This window comes from Sceloporus occidentalis, unplaced genomic scaffold, assembly GCF_023333645.1.
Source record: "Sceloporus occidentalis isolate IW3139 unplaced genomic scaffold, rSceOcc1.0.p SCAF_149, whole genome shotgun sequence".
NCBI classification, from domain to species: Eukaryota; Metazoa; Chordata; class Lepidosauria; order Squamata; family Phrynosomatidae; genus Sceloporus; species Sceloporus occidentalis.
This window is the reverse complement of record NW_028317129.1, coordinates 1,450,326-1,471,278: the sequence shown is the minus strand read 5'-3', so window position 1 is coordinate 1,471,278 and position 20,953 is coordinate 1,450,326. Positions and strand designations below refer to the sequence as shown.

The 20,953-nt window shown below is 40.0% G+C and overlaps 1 protein-coding gene across 1 annotated transcript; it reads right to left on the bottom strand.

Annotated features, from left to right (window-relative positions):
- Window positions 1-936: 936 nt before the first annotated feature.
- On the bottom strand, window positions 937-20,678 carry LOC149280690 (kynurenine/alpha-aminoadipate aminotransferase, mitochondrial-like). The gene is made up of 13 exons (XM_089500158.1): window positions 20,612-20,678; window positions 13,437-13,605; window positions 12,651-12,783; window positions 10,284-10,358; window positions 9,764-9,955; window positions 9,392-9,457; window positions 7,328-7,410; window positions 4,811-4,907; window positions 3,794-3,855; window positions 2,125-2,189; window positions 1,932-2,038; window positions 1,286-1,387; window positions 937-981 (listed from the first exon to the last, which is right to left on the bottom strand). Exons 1-13 carry the CDS (start codon window positions 20,676-20,678, stop codon window positions 937-939), a joined length of 1,263 nt encoding a protein of 420 aa, XP_089356284.1.
- Between the last annotated feature and the right edge of the window lie 275 nt (window positions 20,679-20,953).

The following is a 20,953-nucleotide window of genomic DNA, read 5'->3' as shown; positions in this document are numbered from 1 at the left end:
CAAGTAAAAAAAAAAAATCAAATTGATTACAGTGAGAAGAAATTTAGATAACAATGTTAACCGTGGACATGATTTGCTATAGAAGTGTCAGGAACAGAAATTCCCCTCTAATCGCAGCGACTGTAGACCATTTTTGGGGGATATGTTCCCATTGAAATCTAAGGGGGTAACACATGTTCATGCGCTTAGGGATCTTGTCTGAATCCTGGAAAACTTCGAAAACAATCTGAAAAGTTTCTACCACATCTTCTGCAAGGTACTGGAGCTCAGGAAGGAGACTTGTGCAAGGTACTTTGAGATTATTCGGAAGAGTCCCTCTATGCATTTGCATTCAAGAAGACCCCCACTTTTCTACAGTAACAGCTTTCATGTGCATGAAAACCAGATGGTACTTTTAAGCAAATGAATCGTAATAGATCTCTCCATTTATCATTTCCACTGAAAAAAATATATAAAACAGTACAGCAACGTAAACACCCTTTGCAGTTTTGTATGGGAACAATCCATCAGTGCTGCTTTTGTCGCATGGCAATTTAGAGTTCAAGGCAAACAACCGGAATGATGTATAAGGTATGATGTTTGTAATAATGTATTTAACTACAAAGTGTTAAACTGAGTACAGTAGGCGGAACAATGACTTTAATAAATGTGTGATATTTTGGTTGCTATTACAGATTTGGAAGACACTTGAACACTGTTTACATGGGTTTATTTAGTGTAAAGTACTGTAGGATCTAACAGCTCCTCGATTTACTTAACTGTTCATAAAGTGCTGATAAGATGTGTACTTTGTTTTCTTATTAAGACAACATTGTAAAGGATTTGTTTGTTTGACCAGTTGTGTGTGAAGTTTTACAGGTCTAGGGGAATAACGTACTCTTTTTAGCTCTATAGGTTTCCAGATTATCATGAGTTAAATTATGGTGTTCGGTTGATTTATTTCCTTTCTTCGATGATGAGGGACGCCAGTCTCTGCAAACCCTAAAACGAGAAGACTACATTGTTAACGTAGCCCAATATCGGGACATAAAACGCACCTCTTACTTTTAACTTGTAAGATGACATTTCATTTTACTTTTAGCCTCACCATAGCCAAGTGGAAGATATCATAGAAATGATCTATCCAGGGAGATGCGTACTTGGAAATATGCAGTTCTAATATTCACTTAAATATACACATAACATAAATCTCTTATGAGTGTCTATAAAACCAACATTTAAACATGGGCTGTCCCTTTATCAAATTCAGATAACAACAAATAAGACATGGGTGCATGATACTTACTTGATCTATCTTTTCTGGAGAGGACAGCGAAAAAGATGCTCTCACGTAAGAACTGGGCTCTGAATTATCTATATTAAATGCTGAACCAGGAACTAGAAGAACCTACGGGTTAAATCAAAGGCAAAAATGAGTTTGCTACGGGAGGTTATATATAAGAGGATATAGTGCAGAAATAAGACTAGCCTGGATATAAGACAGGACCAAGAACCAAATGGGTTTTGAGGTTATTAAAGCAGTGGAGGTAGGTCGATTGGTTCTACCATCATATTCTCTGTTCCCTTTTTTATTGCATTCTATGGCTTTGCTGACATACCTGATGGCAAAACTCTGCATTTTGAACGTTAATACCCGACAGCAGTGTTGTGATATGAGAGTTGAACACGGAAAAAGAAACACTGATATACAACCAAACAAGCACTGAATTCTATCAAATGCATACATTCTACTATGTTTTACCTGTTACTAGGCTTCATTATCACAATTAATGATTGCAAGAGAATCTGTCTTTTTCACTCACTAATTCCACCTACTGGCTCGTGTACCATTTGTATTCAATGATAGAAAAACCTCTCACATTACAATACTGAACGAAACCAATATAATCGGTTTACCAGAGTTATAAACTCCTTAGGCATGTGCTTTTTACCTCGTTACTTATTGCTTTTAACATAATCATCTGATGTGTGTCAGACACCCCATTAACCTTCATCCACAGGAACATGCCAGCCGAAGGACTGTGCCACTCGGCCAAACCTAACGGAGAACGAAAGAGAAAATTCAGGTCGGTCTGGGTATATCTGTTTAATGTGTACAGTGCTTTGACTGATGAGTCCACTAACCTGTTAGCCACTTATCTGCGGAAGCAAGTATTGCGTCTCGTTGTGTCCTATAGAACTGTATTACACTAAAAATCACAACAGTAAACGTAAATATGGGATTTATGAAATGTCAATCCATCCAATTTACTAATTTGTCAGAGCATATTGATTGCTATAAGTTAAAATGGCACTAATAAGAAGAATTTGTGATTATAAACTAATACAAAAGAGGTATAGCACAGACTTTAAGCACTAATGATTTTTTTTTTAATTAAAAACGGTGAGTGGTCTTAGAAAAAGAGCCCCATGGATATTGTATGTCTCTCTTAAATTTCATTTCATTGTACTAAGTATGCATTAATCAGGGCAGTTCAAGCCTTCCTGTAGAAACACATTGAAGCTGTTGCTTTATAACACATAAGGAAACTAATGTGACCACTCACATGAAATGCGTAGATAAATAAATGCCCTTGAAACGTAGTTTATATGTTGAATAAGCATAGATTAAGCACACAAAGTATCCATTAAGCACTGAAGACCTCTCTATGGGACCTCACAATATTTTATCTAGACGCATATGGTTATAGGATATAGTGTATATACAGAGCCGGCCTTAGGCGTTGTGGCGCCCTGTGCGGACTACTCCTCTGCCCCCCCCCTTCAAACTACCCCCCCCTCCGCCCCTTCAAACTACCCCCCCCTCTGCCCCTTCAAACTACACCCCCCTCTGCCCCTTCAAACTATACCCCCCCTCTGCCCCTTCAAACTACACCGCCCCCTCTGCCCCTTCAAACTACACCCCCCCCCCCACTTACCTTGTCCTGAGTCCTGAGGTGGGAGCGGGAGGCATCCGTCTTCTCGCTCTGCCGCGGTGCCGGCATTTCATGGTGAGCGCTGGAATAGTCCGGCGCTCAACATGAAACGCCGGCACCGCGACGGAGTCACGGAGCGTAAGGGGCGCCGAGCGGTTGCTGAGAACTTCACGCGCAACCGCTCGGCGCCCCTGCCCGGGACTTAGATTAAAGCATTGTTTTTTAAAAAAAAATACTTTATTTAACATAAATTATGTTAAATAAACTTTAAAAAAACCACAATGTTTTAAGTTAAGTCCCGGGCAGGCGCCCCTGCAACCATGGCGCCCTGTGCGGTCGCACACCCAGAAGGCCGGTCCTGTGTATATAAACAATAAGGCTAAGGGTGATGGCCTTAATTACCATTACCATCTGAAAACAATGTCATGGGCAATAAATGCCACTTGAGATCACTGGAGTATTCTACACCTCTGGTGGAAGTTAATATGGCCTCTTCAGCCAAAAGAATGAAAAGAAAGAAGATAAGCTCTGAATAGGTTAGTGAGCACTTGGGCAGGACAAGGTATGATCTTGTCTTAGTTTTCGGATAGCCTTATGCATGTCCCATGTATGTTTAAATTCCCTAACTGTATTAACGTCTACCACCTTTGTTGAGAGACATTTCCATTCATCTACCACCCTCTGCATGTAGAAACAGGGAAATACAAGCCTTCCTATTAAAAACCGAAATGACAATATACATTTTTGTACTATACGAGCGCAGCAACATGTTTCATTTAACATACTAAAGTGCTGTTCAAAAATATTTGGGGAATACATACTTTTATGGGTTGATACTCATATTAATTCTACAAAAGACTCAAACAAGCCAAGCATACCTTTCAACATGTTCCAAGAAACCCTTTTGCCCCCATTTCTGTAGTAACTGTAAAACCATAATCTGTAGGTAAAACATATATATGGTATTAATAAACGGCTTAATATCTATGAAACATAAAATACCCAAACTATAGTAATTCTTAACGGAAACCAGTACTGAAAAAAATACATTTATTAGCTAATATGGATCATTAGAATTATTTAGGTTTATATTTATTTGCACTGGCATCACATCTGCCTCCAACTAACGGCCAGGTTATTTCCCGCAAATATGTTATTTCCCATGATCGCTCTGTGAACACTATGTTGGAATCCTACCCTTCCTGGATTCTGTTTTACTACAGAAAGATTACGGAATGTTTCTGTGTAAGACTTTTTATGATAAATATCCCGGAGTAAGACAGCGATTTAAAATGAGATGAAATTACAGCTCTCACATACAGCTACACAAAATATAATACAGGTATATGTGCGAAAATACTTAATATATTGAATATAGGCGTAACAATTAGAATCGGGGATCCTCTGGAATGTGACAGTAGTCCTTTAACTGCACTTTAAGTTTTACGCTTAACAAATTCTAGGACATTACTGGCAAATTTAACATCGATAGCCCTAAAAAGGAATAATAAAAAAAAGTTTATCCGAAGAAAACATCAAATAATAAAACTGCAAAGGTTTTGCAAAAAAATACATTCCAAGAGTTTGCACGTTAAAGTAAATAAGTTGAAAAATTGCAGAATAGAGAAAAGGAAAAAAGGATAAAACTAAAAGAAACACTATTCTGTAGGGGCTGCAAAATCTGTTGTTTAATAGAAATGTGGAATTTGATAAAATTAGACTTTTTATATCATTATAAACCATCTTTCTGCTTTATATATTAGCAGAATATGGTGCTCAGTGTTAATCTACTGTAACTGGAAGCGTAATTCACAGAAACTCACAAACTTAACCCTAAAAGAAAGCAATTTATTAATTATGAAATGGATGAATAATATAATTAACTGTGACAATACCTGAGCGAAAGTGCTTGTATGCAAAGTGGAGGCCTGCATGTGCAAAATTATTCTCTCAAGAAGTGGTTTCGGACCTGTTAGAAAACCAATCCTTAATCTAGAAGGCAAAAAGTCAGTTACAGTTTACATATCATATTTCCCTATAAAAATCAAACATGCAGTGACTAGCAATTGTATCTTTGTTTAGGCTACTTCATCGAAATACTAGTGAATAGTATCACCACAGTTGATGAGGTCAGAATAAAAAAAAAATATCCATACTAGTATATGTGCCTGCAGTTAAAATGAAAGGCATTTATCTCTCTTTCTTCTCTCCCCCTTTCCTTGCCCTTTATATATTACCGTATTTGCTCGATTATAAGACGACCCTGATTATAAAACGTCCACCAAAAATCTGAATATTAATTTAGGAAAAAAAGAAAAAGCATGAATATTAGACGACCCGTAGGCAACTTCCGCTGCAGCCGGAAGGAGGTGCTGTTAGCAGCGGGGGTTATCTGCGTCCATCTCACATACACCCTCTGACTGTCAGAGAGAATTCCCCGCAGCGGTGCGGAGAACTCTCCTCTCTGACAGCCGAGGAAGGTCTGCACGATGGACGCCGAAACCCCCGCTGCTAACGACACCTCCTTCCGGCTGCAGACGTCTACCTGCTGCCTCGACTACACACCAGGGAGTCATAAGGACTGGTAAGTTTGGGGGGGGGGTTAAATGGGGGCATAAAACAGGAGGATCCAGGTCTCCTGCAGCGCTGCAGGGGATCTGGATCTTAGTCTGATAGTCAGACCTATTTGAGGTCTGATTATAAGACAACCCCAATTATAAGAGGAGGGGTATTTTCTGAAAAAAAAACCTTGTCTTATAATTGAGCAAATACGGTATCTTTCTTTCTGTTCATCCATTATCCATCTCTTTCTTCTCCCTCTCTCTGTCTTTTTCTTTACTTACTCCTGTTTTAATCTGTCTTTTTCTTCTCTTCTCTCTTTTCTTATTCTCTTCCTCTTTCCCTCTGTCCAGCAGTCCCCACCTTGCACACAACAGCAGCCCATGTGCACACAACACTATCCAACAGTCCCTCCCCTTCCATGCTGGACAGAGCATACAGTGACGGTCCAATTATACTGCACTTCGCCCAATATGGATGCAAATAAAAGGCAAAGAGTCAAAATGCTGCAATGCAGCATATGCATTTAGCCTATAAATTTAAGGCTTTGATACAAATGTCATAATGATATATAACGTATTTGCTCGATTATAAGACGACCCTGATTATAAGACGACCCCCCAAAATCTGAATATTAACTTAGGAAAAAAGAAAAAGCCTGAATATAAGACGACCCTAAAGGAAAAAAGTTTTACCAGTAAATGTTAATTCATGTAAACTATTTTTTTTAATAAAAGCTATGATTGAGAAAAATATTTTTTTTGTTTTTATTTCTTGTATTTTCCAGCCTGTCCCCCAGTTACGCACATCTGCCCCCAGGCTTGCCACACCAATATGGCACTGTGGCCCATGATATGCCTTTTAACCCTCTATATGCCACTGTGCCCCATGGTATGCCTTTTGACCCCCTATATGCCACTCTGCCTCCAGAAATGCCTTATACCCCTATATCCCATTCTGGCATTTAGGGGGTTAAAATGCATATTATGGGGCAGAGTGGCATATAGGGAGGTATAAGGCATTTCAGGAGGCAGAGTGGCATTAAGGGAGTTAAAAGGCATTGTATAGAGCACTCTGCCTCCAGAAATGCCTTATACCCCTATATGCCACTCTGGCATTTAGGGGGTTAAAAGGCATATTATGGGGCAGAGTGGCATATAGGGAGGTATAAGGCATTTCAGGAGGCAGAGTGCTCTATTAAATGCCCCCTTAACGCCACTCCAGAAATGCCCTATGCCCCCATTTAACTAACACACACACACACACTCTCTCCCCCCCTCCCCTCCCCTCTCCTCTCTCCCCTCTCAGCCCTCTCTTACCGGTGCTTCCAGCCGGGGCAGCGGGTTGACGTCGCCTTCTGCTGCAGCCGGAAGGAGGTGGAGTTGGCAGCGGGGGTTTGTATGCGTCCGTCGCGTATACTTTCCCCGGCTGTCAGAGATCAGAGATCTCTGACAGTCGGGGAAGGTCTACGCGACGGACGCAGACAACCCCCGCTGCTAGCCACACCTCCTTCCGGCTGCAGCGGACGTTGTCTACGCGGATCGCGTAGACGTCAACCCGCTGCCCCGGCAATACAGCAGGAAGCACCGGTAAGTGTGTATGATGGGGGGGGGGGGTGAGACAGGAGGATCCAGGTCCCCTGCAGCGGTGCGGGGGATCTGGATCTTAGTCTCCTAATCAGACTCTATTTGAGGTCTGATTAGAAGACGACCCCGATTAGAAGACGAGGGGTATTTTTCAGAGCATTTGCTCTGAAAAAAACCTCGTCTTATAATCGAGCAAATACAGTACTCATATTTACATATTAAAATAATTACCTATTTTAGCAAGTTTTTAAATGTTAATAATTTTACCCAGAAGATAAAATCTTCGACATGGAGTCAGCTCTGATAACACGACCATCAACATCCATTGAAAGGAAAGAAGGAGCCCAAGGCTAAGGAGACAAAGGTTCAGACTTTAAATTAAGAGAGCTGGGATCATAAGTACCTCATCCGAGCGACACCCCTGTGTCCCACGCAGCACAGCCAACAAAATTAAATATACATTCTTTCACCTATTAAATAATAAATCATCACATAATCATTACAAAGATTGCAACAGGAAAATGAGATTTTATCTTAGTTACTGAATCTGGGCTAATACATTATTTCATATTTATTGCAATCTATTCAATAGTCGAGATTTATCCGCTATTTTTAATCTTGATTCACAAGAAAACCACAACATAAAGTATGTATGATACATATTCTGAATGTACATTAATATGTATGGTACAGCAATATATTGCACTGTCCTTCTCTATGACATATTGTGTGCATGCATGTATAAATAAAGTATTGCAATATAAATAATACCTTTTTTATTGGCCTAACATTCCATTTTAAGGTCAAGCTTTCGAGAGTATAAACCTCCCTTTGTCAAGTCAAACGCAATACTCTACACTACTGGACTAACACTCACTGGCCACTTTATTAGGTACACCTGTTCAATTGCTTGTTAACAGAAATAGTTAAATCAGCCAATAACATGGCAGCATGTTGACGTGGTCAGTGGTCAAGACAACTTGCTGAAGTTCAAACCGAGGGGAAGAATTTCAGTGACTTTGAACGTGGCATGGTTGTTGGTGCCAGGCGGGCTGGTCTGAGTATTTCAGAAACTGCTGATCTACTGGGATTTCCACACACAACCATCTCTAGGGTTTACAGAGAGTGGTCCAAAAAAGAGAAAATATTCAGTGAGCAGCAGTTGTGTGGATGAAAATGCCTTGTTGATGTCAGAGGAGAATGGGCAGTCTGGTTCGAGATTACAGAAAGGCAACAGTAACTCAAATAATCACTCATTACAACCAAGGAATGCAGAATACCATCTCTGAATGCACAATACATCGAACCTTGATGGGTTACAGCAGCAGAAGACCACACCGGGTGGCACTCCTGTCAGCTAAGAACAGGAAACTGAGGCTACAATTCGCACAGGCTCACCAAAATTGGACAATGGAAGACTGGAAGAATGATGCCTGGTCTGATGAGTCTCGATTCCAGCTGCAACATTTGGATGGCAGGGTCAAACTTTGGCGTAAACAACATAAAAGCATGGATCCATCCTGCCTTGTATCAATACTTCAGGCTGGTGGTGGTGGTGGTGGTGTAATGATGTGGGGGACAGCCTACCTGAGTATTGTTGCTGACCATGTCCATCCTTTTATGACTACAGCGTACCCATCTTCTGATGGCTACTTCCAGCAGGGTAATGCACCATGTCACAAAGCTCACATCATCTCAAACTGGTTTCTTGAACATGACAATGAGTTCACTGTACTCCAATGGCCTCCACAGTCACCAGATCTCAATCCAATAGAGCACCTTTGGGATGTGGTGGAACGGGACATTTACATCATCAATGTGCAGCCGACAAATCTGCAGCAACTGCGTGATGCCATCATGTCCATATAGACCAAAATCTCTGAGGAATGTTTCCAGCACCTTGTAGAAAGTAGGCCACAAAGAATGAAGGCAGTTCTAAAGGCTATACGCGGTCAACCTGGTGCTAGCAAGGTGTGCCTAATAAAGCGGCCAGTGAGTGTATATTATACAACTACTAAACACAACAGAGAAGGACATGCATTGGGAGTACAGGTATTCAACAATACTCCTGTATTTTCTTGTTTAATACTTACTTTAGAGAATAGCAGAAATAATGATTAAATATGGTTTCTCACAGAAACCCATACAGTATATTGGTAATACAGAGAAAAAAAAAGTATTAATGATCATACAGAATATTAACCAATACATGTTTCAGTGTGTTATTTTAAGGCATTTCTCTGTTAACAAGATGGCTAGCTGTTTGTTTAAACCGACTTCCAGTAAAAGAACAAAAAACAAATCTCCACCATATTAAATATGTTGTTTTACCTTATTGAACTGAAGAAAGTAGTACGGATCATCCTCAATTATAATTAAATCATACTCTTGTGCAAGCTGAAAGACAGGGAGATTTAAATGAAAAAGAAGAGATATACTGAACACAAGTATACCAGCAAACGGGAAATCATTTACAAACCTCACCATCTTTGAAGACACAACGTCATTTTAATAGCATCACCAAGTGGTCCTTAACATTAACCCTACTAATACATATTTAACAATATATATTTAAAAAACAATGTATCATACTTTAGTTTTTAATTTAAAACTAAAATAGCACAGGGAAAAGAAAAGCTTGCAAAGGTCTTGTAAATTTGTTTAGCTCTAAGCAGTAACTAGGTAAGCTGGTATCATTTATACCTGGTAGATTTCTACTTTGCGTTCTAAAGTTAGTGAAGCTCCTGTTGGGTTGCCACCATTTGGAATAGTGTACAGAACTTTGGGACATTTCATCTCTGGGTGCCATCTCGAAAGGACCTCTTTAAGAGCCTGAGGAATAATGCCATGCTGATCGGTGGGGAGACCAATGAGGTTGCAACCTAATGGTTTCAACTGCAAGGAGACAAAGAACACTTACTTTATTAAATTATTTGTTGACTGGACCATATACTCAACCACAGCAGAATCAAAAACCCAGTGGGTTTCACAGCTTTATGCCATAGGGTAGTCTACCACAAATGACACAAGGGATAAAGATCATGTCCTCCTTTTCTTCCAGCTGGCATCTGATATCATGGATTTACTCAACGAATAGACCCAGCTTAAATGTGGAGCACACGGCTGGGAAGCAGCCTAGCTCACATGGGAAAGCTACAGAAAAATACGTATTAATGGGTCATATATAATTATATAGTACTAAAGCATGTGAAGAAATACTTACAGCTGCCAGGGTTCCAGAATAAGTAGGTGTATCCAAAAGGACATTATCTCCAGGGCTTACAAGCATTTCAAACACCTGAAAATAACCAGTTGATGAGTTTATACATAAAAAATACAAATTATGAGCAAATCCTAAAATTGGCACTGTATCTTCCCAAAATGCCTGGCATGGACCCTGGAGTGTCTGTTTTTCAAGAATATATGGTTTCATGGGGTACATTTATTTGGCTGGTTTCAAAGATGTACCAAACTTGTGACCTTTTACCACCTAAACACACCTGTGCATACTGTAGGTAGTATCACTGTAGTCAGGAGATTGGGGTATTGTTTGAGAGTGACATATACCATATTTCTGAAGTAATAAAGTAATATGTGTGTGGGAAAAAACAAACATTTACAAACTTTGACAGAGACTGGTTGTAAAATTAGTGCATGGAAGGTGTTAAAATACTAACATTTGAAATGCCCTGGGGTGTCTAGTTTTCAAAAATATATAGTTTCTTTGGGTAAATTGAAATGGTTGGGTTCAAATAAGCCCCAAATAGGACATGTGGACAGAATGACCAGTTGTTAAAATTCCAATTTAAGACTGGTTCATGTCCAAAATGTGGCCCTTTACCCCCAAACAGCCCAAGAAAACTATGCGCCTAGTTTTCAAACATATTGTGTGATGTGGTAAATTGAGCTGATTGGCTTCAAAGATGTCATGAATAGGGCATTGGGACTGAATAACTAGTTTTGGAAAAAATGTTTTTGAAATTGCAAAATGCTACTTATTGCCCTATAAATTGTAAGAAAAGCAAAAAAAATTACGAAAATAAAAAACCCCATTAGGTATTTCTAAGCTGAGGACAAATACTATTTACCAGGTTTTTCATAAGCTTTTGTAGATGAGTAAAACATTTTTTTACTAAATGGAAATTGGGAAAATTGGAAAATGAGAAACTGATTCCTAAGGAGGGTAACAGTCATCCCAAATTGTTGTGTAAATGGAAAAAAGGCAGAAATGTTGGTCCCATGTTGCGAAATGTGGAATTTTATAAGTGAGGGCTTTTTTCTCTCCTGTTTATACCGAGGAAGAACTGATAGCTGATTTTATAGAACTGTTGTCACAAACATGGGATTGGCTGACACAGCGAAAAGTGCTTAAGCAAATAGACAAGGCCCCAGAGCTGGGTGGTATACACCCAAGGGTGAATTAAGCCTTATTCTGGCCAGACCACTGTACCCAGGTATAGTGCCAAGAGTCTGTCATAAGACCGATGTGGTGCCCATATTATCTTTGCCGGGCAACTACAGTGTGCTTGACATCTGCAGTGGAGAAATTATTTAAATTGCAATACATACAATGCAAATACATCTTGGATCAGAATATAATTACTAGAAGTCAGCATGGTTTTGTGAAAGACAGGTCTTGTCAAACCAACTTAGTAGCATTCCACGAAAAAGTCAGTAAAAATATAAGTCTAGGAGTGGCAGTAAATGTGACCTATTTAGACTTTGTTATGGCATTTGATACAGTTCCACATAAATGGACAGAAATAGGCTTGAGGCAAATGCATGTACTTGTATTGAAAGTTGGCTAAAAGCTAGAATAGCAAAGAGTGGTTCATAAAATTTGAAAAGTGGATCAAGGTATTAAGTGAAGTGCCTCAGGGGACTGTCCTCTCCCTTTAAATTTGCATAATAACCTCACATTGAGAGTCATGTCTCAGTGTTGGCTGATGACACAAAATTGGATAATACAGAGTTTCTGCAGGAGGATTTAGACAGAGTTAGGTACTGGGCAGACAAGTGACAAAGTTCTATACAGACACATGTAAAGTTATGCAATATGGGGATTGGAAGATCTTAGTTATGAAGAGAGACTAAAAAAGTTGCATCTATATACGCTAGAAAAAGGCATCTTATAGGGGATAGTATAACACTGTATCAATATGTGCAGGGCTGATTTAAGGAGCTATACACTGACCTGTTCATTTACAGAAATGTACAAAGAACAAGAGGTCATCCTCTGAGACTGGAGGAGAGGAGAATTCATAGACAACAAAGGAAGGGATTCTTTACAGTAAGGGCAATAAGTATATGGAATTTACTACCAATAGAGGTGGTGTTTTTGCATACAATGGATAGCTTCAAAAAGCATCTGTATTTTTTTTTTAGAAAAAGCAAACATACAGGACATTAAATAATAGAATAAACAGAGAAATTAGATTTTGGATCAAAAGCAGGAAGGGTAGGTAGAAGGGATGAACTTGATGGACTTAGGTCTTTTTTCAACCTAAATCACAATGTTCTTTAGCAACCACAACTGTATCATGCCTCAATTGTACCATTGTAAATGTACAAACATAAAGCATCCACTTACTTTAGACAGTCCTTCCTGGCTACCAGTAGTGATACAAAGTTCCATTTTTCCTTTGTCGGGACTGTAAGTAAGTGTTGGTGGATTGTGCAGGCTTTTCTGCAAGTCCTTTAACCAAGAAACTAATTCAGGTACTCTACACAAAAAAAGAAAAAACACAAATATATATACAGACATATTTTTAGTTATGTTACGAATTACTGTCCCATTTAACTCATCCCAGCTGCCTGTGCGTAAATAGGAAGCATTTGTATGAGCACTTCTTGCACATGCCAAGTAGCGCTCCTATTGTACTCAATGAGAGTAGCGGCATGTAAGCTGAAGTTTTATCATGTTTGATTAGCTGCTGCTTCCATTCATTTCAATAGGAGCACAGCTACAGCGGTAGTGATACAGAGTAAGTGCAGCGAGTATGCTCCCTGCTTACATTCCCTGAGTAGATGCAGCTGAGGAAGAGTGTAATGAGACTAAAATCCCATTTCCTAACACCATGTTTTAATACCTGGGCAAAATTCTATAAACAATAGCTTAAGCTTATATTTATTTATTGAGGAACACAGGCACAGTCCGACAAACTACCGTAGTTTTTCCAAAGAGGGGCTGCCAGATTGTAAGGGAAATGATATAGCTGCTAATATTTCTCGTGTTGATGGCCACAAAGCATAAACACCTGTCTTTGATGAAGAACCTGAATTTGTCACATGTGGGGAACCCTTCCAGTTAGAATGAAAAGCTCTTTGTGATCAATATAACTACTTTAATCGGCAGCTCATAATATTATTGGTTTACCCAGGAGTGGCAGAGTACTGGAGAGCTTTCTTCATCAGGCTCTCGCCAATCTCTATGGTGGTTCCATCATTCATTGTCACACTGGCAGATCTGAATGGGAATGTATCTGGATTCGGAGCCCCTCCAGCAAGTGATATGACAGACGGCGGTGATCTCATCATAAGATCAGCTAAAAAAAGAGAGGTAAATAACAAAACGTAAGCATTTGAGTTCTTTTTCAACAACATTAATTAATCTAGGCAGATGTAATAAAGTTCTTTTGTAACTGCAATAGCCTAACTTGAACTGTTATGACAATACTGTAAGGTGACAGGTTCACAAATTACTTTGTTAAAGAAAATATAAGTGCTAAAAAGAAAAAAAGAAAGCAAAAAACAAACAAATCAGAAACAGCAATGTGTGGACTGTTGAGATCTTTCAGGGTTTAATGCTACACTATTAGAAATATCAGTCCTTTTCCACTAAATGTGGGTCCCTTTTCCTGGTCAAACACTTTCATCAAGCAAAGATCACTCTTTAATAATTATTTTGTCACCAAATACTTAATTTTGCTGATATTATTCTAGTATCACTTTAGTGTTGTGGACTGTTACATGGTAAATTGTTTAGTTGTCATTGTTAAACTCACAGGGCGAAGGCATCTCTCTGGTTACTCATCCACCTAATGACATGTATGCAGACAATTCAATGATTTTACTCAATGCGATTTCTTTTTTTTCTTTTCATGTCACTTGTGAGCAGGCATTGTCTAGCAATGCCTGTAACAGGACCCAATCCAGTTAATTTAACGTTCCCGGTGATATATGCCTTTAATTGTATTAATACTGTTGTTTCTGTTATTATATGCTATTAAATATTGTAACCCTGGTGGCATTTGTGTCCCATGTCCAACTAACCCCCTCCCATACATCTCCATGGTGCCTACATGACCACAAACATGCCTCCAATTCATACAGAAGGCACCTCTCTGGTTGGTCCCGTGTCTCATCTGGCTCAAATCCATTGGCCAGGTTAAAGAGACGCTCTCCGGCCATAGATAACAACAAACAGATCCATGTCCTATGTGTTTTACCCATGGTCAACTTTGTTATGTGTTCATAAAACTCTGTTTTCCCCCAATTTCTTTTTTAATCTAATTCTTGTGTTGTTATTCTGGTGGCATGGTTCATGGGACAATTATTTCACTGAAGCAGCATCTTTACTGGAGCGGCTACTCATCTGTATCCAGCTTAGGCTGCCAACAAACAGCCAGTGACCATGCAACAATGTGTAATCTGCTGTTTGTCACAGCACATATGCTGAGTAGTGTCCTATTTACATTAGTGGTGCTCCGTAAATAGCGGTGAGAATGTAGACGTGGCAAAAAGACTTGCTTACATTTATTCAGAGACAGAACATACATTTTATAAAAAAGGCATGCTGTGATCAAAAACATTGACAGTTACACAAACTATATATAAGCGTGTCTAAAGTTAATAATATTAAAAACAGTACACCTCAGACAGAAAAACACGTTGCATGACAGCGCCAATAGTACAAACAATCAACAGTATATGACAACCATAAAAACGTAAACAATTCCAGAGATGCAAAGATGGTGGTTTTATGGCATGAATGACACTTGGGGAGGACAATGGTGTGGGGAAAGGGATATCACAAAAGTTCAAAGGGTTAGATGGGGCAGGTGAGAGGTTGTGTGGAGGTTAGTTGTCCTCCTCAAGACGGTCAATGATGGAGTAGTCTTGGAGGCTGATCCTTGGCTTGCTTTCACTCCATAGGCCAAGCACCCTTTACACTGGAGAAGCTATACTCTGCACATTATCCAGCTTAGGCATACTATTGTCTAGGGCTGCAACTAACGATTATTTTCATAATCGATTAGTTGGCCGATTATTTTTTTCGATTAATCGGGTAAAAAAAAACACAATATGCAAATTTTTTGTTTATTTAAAATACAAACTTATATTTTACAATGGCATTTCACGATTTGCCTTCTTATTTTACTGAGATAATAATTAAAGCTATAGTTTAACAAGAACCCCAAAAATACCAAAAAAAGCTTTGTCATCGAGTCCATCATCCGCTGGCACAATGCACAATACAGATATTTATCCTGACAGGTTCACTAATCAACATTTGAATAGTTTGACTCTCACCCTGAGAGTAATGGGAGTTATTATTATATTATGGGAAAACCTTGTTTAACTCCCAAAAATAAGGCAGTAATTGCAATAAACAGGTACAAACCCAGAATGCCAGCTAGCCATGGCTTGCCTTTTTTTCTGCTATTTTCTATTGAGCTTTATTAACATATCCCTTTTAGAAGGCTTCTACATTTCTTTCTTTGTATCTGCCATGATCTCTCTTCCAGTCAGCTAGAAGTTAATAAGAAATTAATTGGTTCAGCATGACATAATTTGTATGCGACCTCTTGCTATTAACCCCAGCAAAGCCCTTGACATTACATTACATGCAATATTTTTGATGTTATGTCAGGGTCCATTCGCAAATGAAGCCGTAAGTTCTAATGAATTGGCCTAGCAAATCAATCAGAAGTTATTCATAGATTGCAGAAGATCTAGGAATTAGAAGAGAAGGGCAAATAGATATCTGCTTTCTGGATTGAATTATCAATTTTTAGTACATATGTTTGATGGTGGGTGTCAGTGATCCCATTTTATAGCTCTTACACTGTATAGCAACATATATTTCTGCTGACTCTTAATCAATCAACTAGAATGCATCAAAGCTTTACTTAATGTAGCTGTATCAATCCAAAAAAAGACCGGAGACCCTTTTAATAAACTATTTCATAAGTGTCAATTTTATATGTCTTAAGTGGATATAATACTTTCCCAAAAGGCTACATTTTGCAGTTCTGTACGCTAAATAAACCCATATAACAGAGTTTACACATTCCCTCACACCTAACATTATTAAATCTAATGCCAAAAAACATACCGTATCGGCTGGAATATAGGCCACACCCTTAAAGCTTGGTGCTATTTTCAAGAAAGAATACACATGAGTGGAATGGTAAAATAGTATTTTATCTAATGAACAGGAATTCATGTATTTTAAAAATTTTGGTATCTATCAGTTTGTCAGCATATGTTATATACAGACAGAAAACCAATAGCCATTTTAAGGTCCCCCCCTTAATTCATAATGCACCTCTGCCCCTGATATGCTTTATGCCCCCAGATATGCCACTCTGACCCCCCCTGATATGCTTTATGCCCCCTAGAAATGCCCCTCTAATATCCCACTCTGTGTCACGTTCTACCCAGGCTATGGAGCTGCATATCTCACTCTTGCTTCAGTTTCCCTGTTTTGCTTCAATCCATTCCTGGATTTCCTTTTGCTCTGTTCTGATCTTCCATTCCTTGCTTCTGCTTCAGCTCTTTGCTTCAGCTCTGTTTCCTTTATAAGGTGCGCCCCACCCGTGTGTTCTGTTTGTCTCAGTCTGCAGTCTAAGGTATGTCTCAGTGCTATGTGTTTGGATTACATGTTTGGTTTGTTTCGTACCACTGTCAGCAGGGATTAGCGTTAGGACCCACCGTCATTGGAGTACTTTGGCGTAGTGGTGGGCTAAGCATACTACGGCCATAAGATGTGACGGAATCTCCAATAGTTATCAAACAGTCCTAGGCTAGTTTCTGTATTTATGTGTGTCAGTCTGTGATGTACCTGTGGAGTGTCCTGACCTGACCTGACCTGTCCTGTCTTGTATCCCCGGTAGAGGGGTGTCCTGTCCTGTCCTGTTCATGTCTTGTTCCATGTAGTGCCCTGTATCATGCATATCTTGTCTCGTTATGTTTATTCCTTGTCTTGTGCCCTGTATCATGTATTTCTTGCCTATTATGTTTCTTGCCTGGTCTCCCTATCCCTTGCTTGTTATGTTTCTTCTATAACCTCTGCGTAGCTTCCACACTCCCAGCCTGCAGCATCCTGCACATGAGTCTTGTGCAATGTCTCATGCCTGTTCCAGGGAGCCTGCAGGATTTAACTTCGTTCTGGACTACATCCGCTGCTATATCTGGGCGCTGGTGTGTGGCTACACAACCCTAGATGCTCATCACCCGTGTGAGTGCAGTCGTCCCGCACCAGGCACTGTCCTGAGACTCCGCTACTGCATACTGAACTCCTGAACTCCATCTTTGGGCGCGCTGGGTCATTACAGTCGTCCGTATGGACCCAGTTCCTGACACTCTGCTTCCTAGAAGTGCCACCCCCCTCGACTTACCAATGCACCCCCAGACTCCCTGGTGTCTAGCGGAGCCAGCGGACGTCTGTGCGATGCGCGCAGACAACCTCCACTGTCAGCAGTTCAGCCGGGGCCTCTATGAAGGAGAAGCACCAGCGGAAGTGCCGGCAGCGGAGGTTGTCTACACATATCGCCGCAGACGTGAACATCTCTGCTTGCAATATAAATAGCATCATTTTTAGTCTCTCAAGGACTTTTTATTTTTGTCGAGTTAACCCTGTGTCTGCTCTATGAACATCACAGGGAATATTACGGTTTTATATGCAAGGATACTGGTTTATTAAATCCTATATCACTTTTCATACATTGGTGGATATGTTTGTTTCATTTTGAGTCTGCTGATTGTCCTAGAAGTTTGGAACAAGGACCCACAACATTTATATGACGTGTTTAGACCATTCCAATTAAAGTGCGAGTCCAACATAAAAGGGATATAAATATATTATTCACTAACAATATTACATTATATGTTTTTCTTTTGGTATACATATTGGAACGATTATTTTTCAAGAATTTATCATGTTGTAACAATCGCTGTATCACCACTGTTTATTTGTAATTATTGTTTGTGTGAGTGAGGGGAAACAAAGGTATTTGGTACACTTGCTGTGTAGTGTAGGTGCTGAGTTATTGGCATTCCTGTTTGCCTTTTTGTCTATTAGTTAAAAAAATATATATAAATTAGAATATTAAGAGCATATAACATGCAGGGAAGTGACTCTCATTGGCTGCTATTGGTCTGTCTGGGTCTTTGCAATCCTGGTGCTGAACATAACTGCAAGTAACTGTGAACGGTGACAGTAGTGGATGACATAATACTATGTCCTTTGGCTTAATTGCCAGTTTTGTGGGGATGCAATACTACATCATCCAGGCTTAAGGGGTTAAATAGGCAACCACACACCAGAAAAATCACTATGACTGGGAGCCAATCAGCAAACAGTGAGTCATAGCTGCCCAACAGCCAATCTAAAGCATGGTGGTTATTGATCCAACGCAGTATCGTACCTAGCGTGGGGCGGGGTGGGGCGGTCCGCACCGGGTGCCGCTGATCAGGGGGGTGCCAACTTGCCGGCACCCGGCACCCCTCCAGAGACTGACAGTAATGTCCGCCGCTGGATGAGAAGGCTCGCAAGGGAGCGGTATCGGAGGTCTTTAACAGACCTCCGGCTCCCTTGAGTGATTTTAAGCCGGTTCCCTTGAACCGGCTTAAAATCACTCAAGGGAGCCGGAGGTCTGTTAAAGACCTCCGATACCGCTCCCTCGCGACAACTGCTGCTGTGTGCCGGGGTTTGTTGTCAGATCCCGGCGCACAACACTGAAGCCGCGCCCACCGCCGTCCGTGCCCTCTGAACCGGAAGAAGACAGAAGAAGAGGAGCGAAGAGGAAGAAAAGGAGCTTACTGCTGTAAGAAGAAAAGAGGAAAGGTAGGAAATCATTCAGTGAGAGTGGATTGGTATGTGTGGAATCTGTGGATTGGTATCTGTGGATTGGTATGTGTGGAATCTGTGGATTGGTATGTGTGGAATCTGTGGATTGGTATGCGTGGAATCTGTGGATTGGTACGTGTGGAATCTGTGGATTGGTACGTGTGGAATCTGTGGATTGGTATGTGTGGAATCTGTGGATTGGTAAGTGTGGATTGGTAAGTGTGGATTGGTAAATGTGTAAGAGTGATGGGTGTTATGCTGTACCATTTCCAATGTCTTTTTCATTATATAATTATGCTCTAAAGTACATCATAACTCCCATCACTCTATACTGTTCCATACAGTGGCAGAGCTGGGAGACAGAGGCCTTGCACCCCCACCGCAGGACTCCTGAAAGGTAAGTGAACTTCAAAGGGGGAGAGGGTAGATAGGGAGAAGGGAGTGAGACGGGGGGGGATAGGGGGTAGATAGGGAGAAGGGAGTGAGAAGGGGTAGATAGGGCAGAAGGGGGTGAGAATGGGTAGATAGGGAGAAAGGAGGGTAGCAAGAATATTGAAATAAAGAGTCAGAATGAGAGAGCGAAAATGAATGGATTAATGTGTGGATGAATTGTTTGAATGAGTGAGAGAATTAAAGAATTTGTTAGAATGCATCAATGAATATGTGTAAATAATTTGTGTGAAAGAATAAATGATTGTGTGAATGAATTGTGTGAAGGAAAGTGAATTAGTGAGTGACTGTAAAAGTGTTTGTGTTAATCATAGGTGTATAGTTGATTTGTCAAAAAGGCAAAGATGGTATAAGCAGGGTGTTTATGGGACAAAGATGGCACAGGTAGCGTGTTCACGGGACAAAGATGGCGTACACTCGGCTGTTTGGAAACAATGCTGACTCATGCTGGGCTGTTTGGGGGCAAAGATGGCACGTCCTATGTGTGTGTAAATTTGGGTGCTGGTCAGGTTCTATGTGGGCAATGTGGACGCTGTTTTTTTTGGAGGGTTATTAAAGAAAGCACTATTATATGTTCAGTAAATGTTATTTAAACGTATTTATTTTACTTAAAGTTATTAACTTATTTTTTCAGATTTCTTGTTGTTTACAGTTGAAATACAGTTTACAAACTGGAGCAAAAAATATTCTTAACATAATTTTGTAGATGTCTTTACATTTGGGGGGGGGTGCCACTTACAGGATCCGCCCCGGGTGCCAAATACTCTAGGTACGCCCCTGATCCAACGCTAGTCTGTATTTAAGATGCAAAATGGTTCTTCTTGGTTTGTGATGCTCACACTGTCCACCGATTAATCAGCATCTAATTACATAAACTCCTCCATGTTGGTAATTAGTAACTTATTGAAGACCATAATGATCTTGAAGCAAATATATCCTGCTGCCCTATCCTGTTTACAATTAAATTCCTGAGATCTTATAAGTCCCTGATTTCATTTCACTGGAATTTTGCACAATTAAGTACTTACTCATTGCCCTTATGGGTGAGACTTGCCTGGCAGCACTCACTGCAGAGATGAAGCGTGCGTAGTTCATTTCTGTAGAGAAATAATCAAGGAAAAAACGATCACACAAACATATATATTATATAGACAGCGGATCTTTATTTTACTTTTGTTCGCTAGACAGACTAGGGTCTAGAAAGGGCATACCCAGTATAATATTTATTAAAGAACCCTTATCCTTTTGATATAGGAAAGGCTAGGGAGGCGTTTAATACATTATTTAAAGATTTTTAAAAATGGTTAGAATGTTCCTTTAACAGAACAGAAAAATTTTATCATTAGCCAACGTGTACTAGGGAATACTCA

What these genes read in the sequence shown, in the direction of transcription:
- LOC149280690 (XM_089500158.1), bottom strand. Translation starts at nt 20,678, where the DNA reads ATGAACTACGCACGCTTCATCTCTGCAGTGAGTGCTGCCAGGCAAGTC. An exon ending in CAGTACTCTGCCACTCCTGG is followed by an intron (nt 12,784 to 13,436) that starts GTAAACCAATAA and finishes TTTTTTGTGTAG; the next exon opens with AGTACCTGAATTAGTTTCTT. An exon ending in CTCCAGAAAAGATAGATCAA is followed by an intron (nt 982 to 1,285) that starts GTAAGTATCATG and finishes TTCTCGTTTTAG; the next exon opens with GGTTTGCAGAGACTGGCGTC.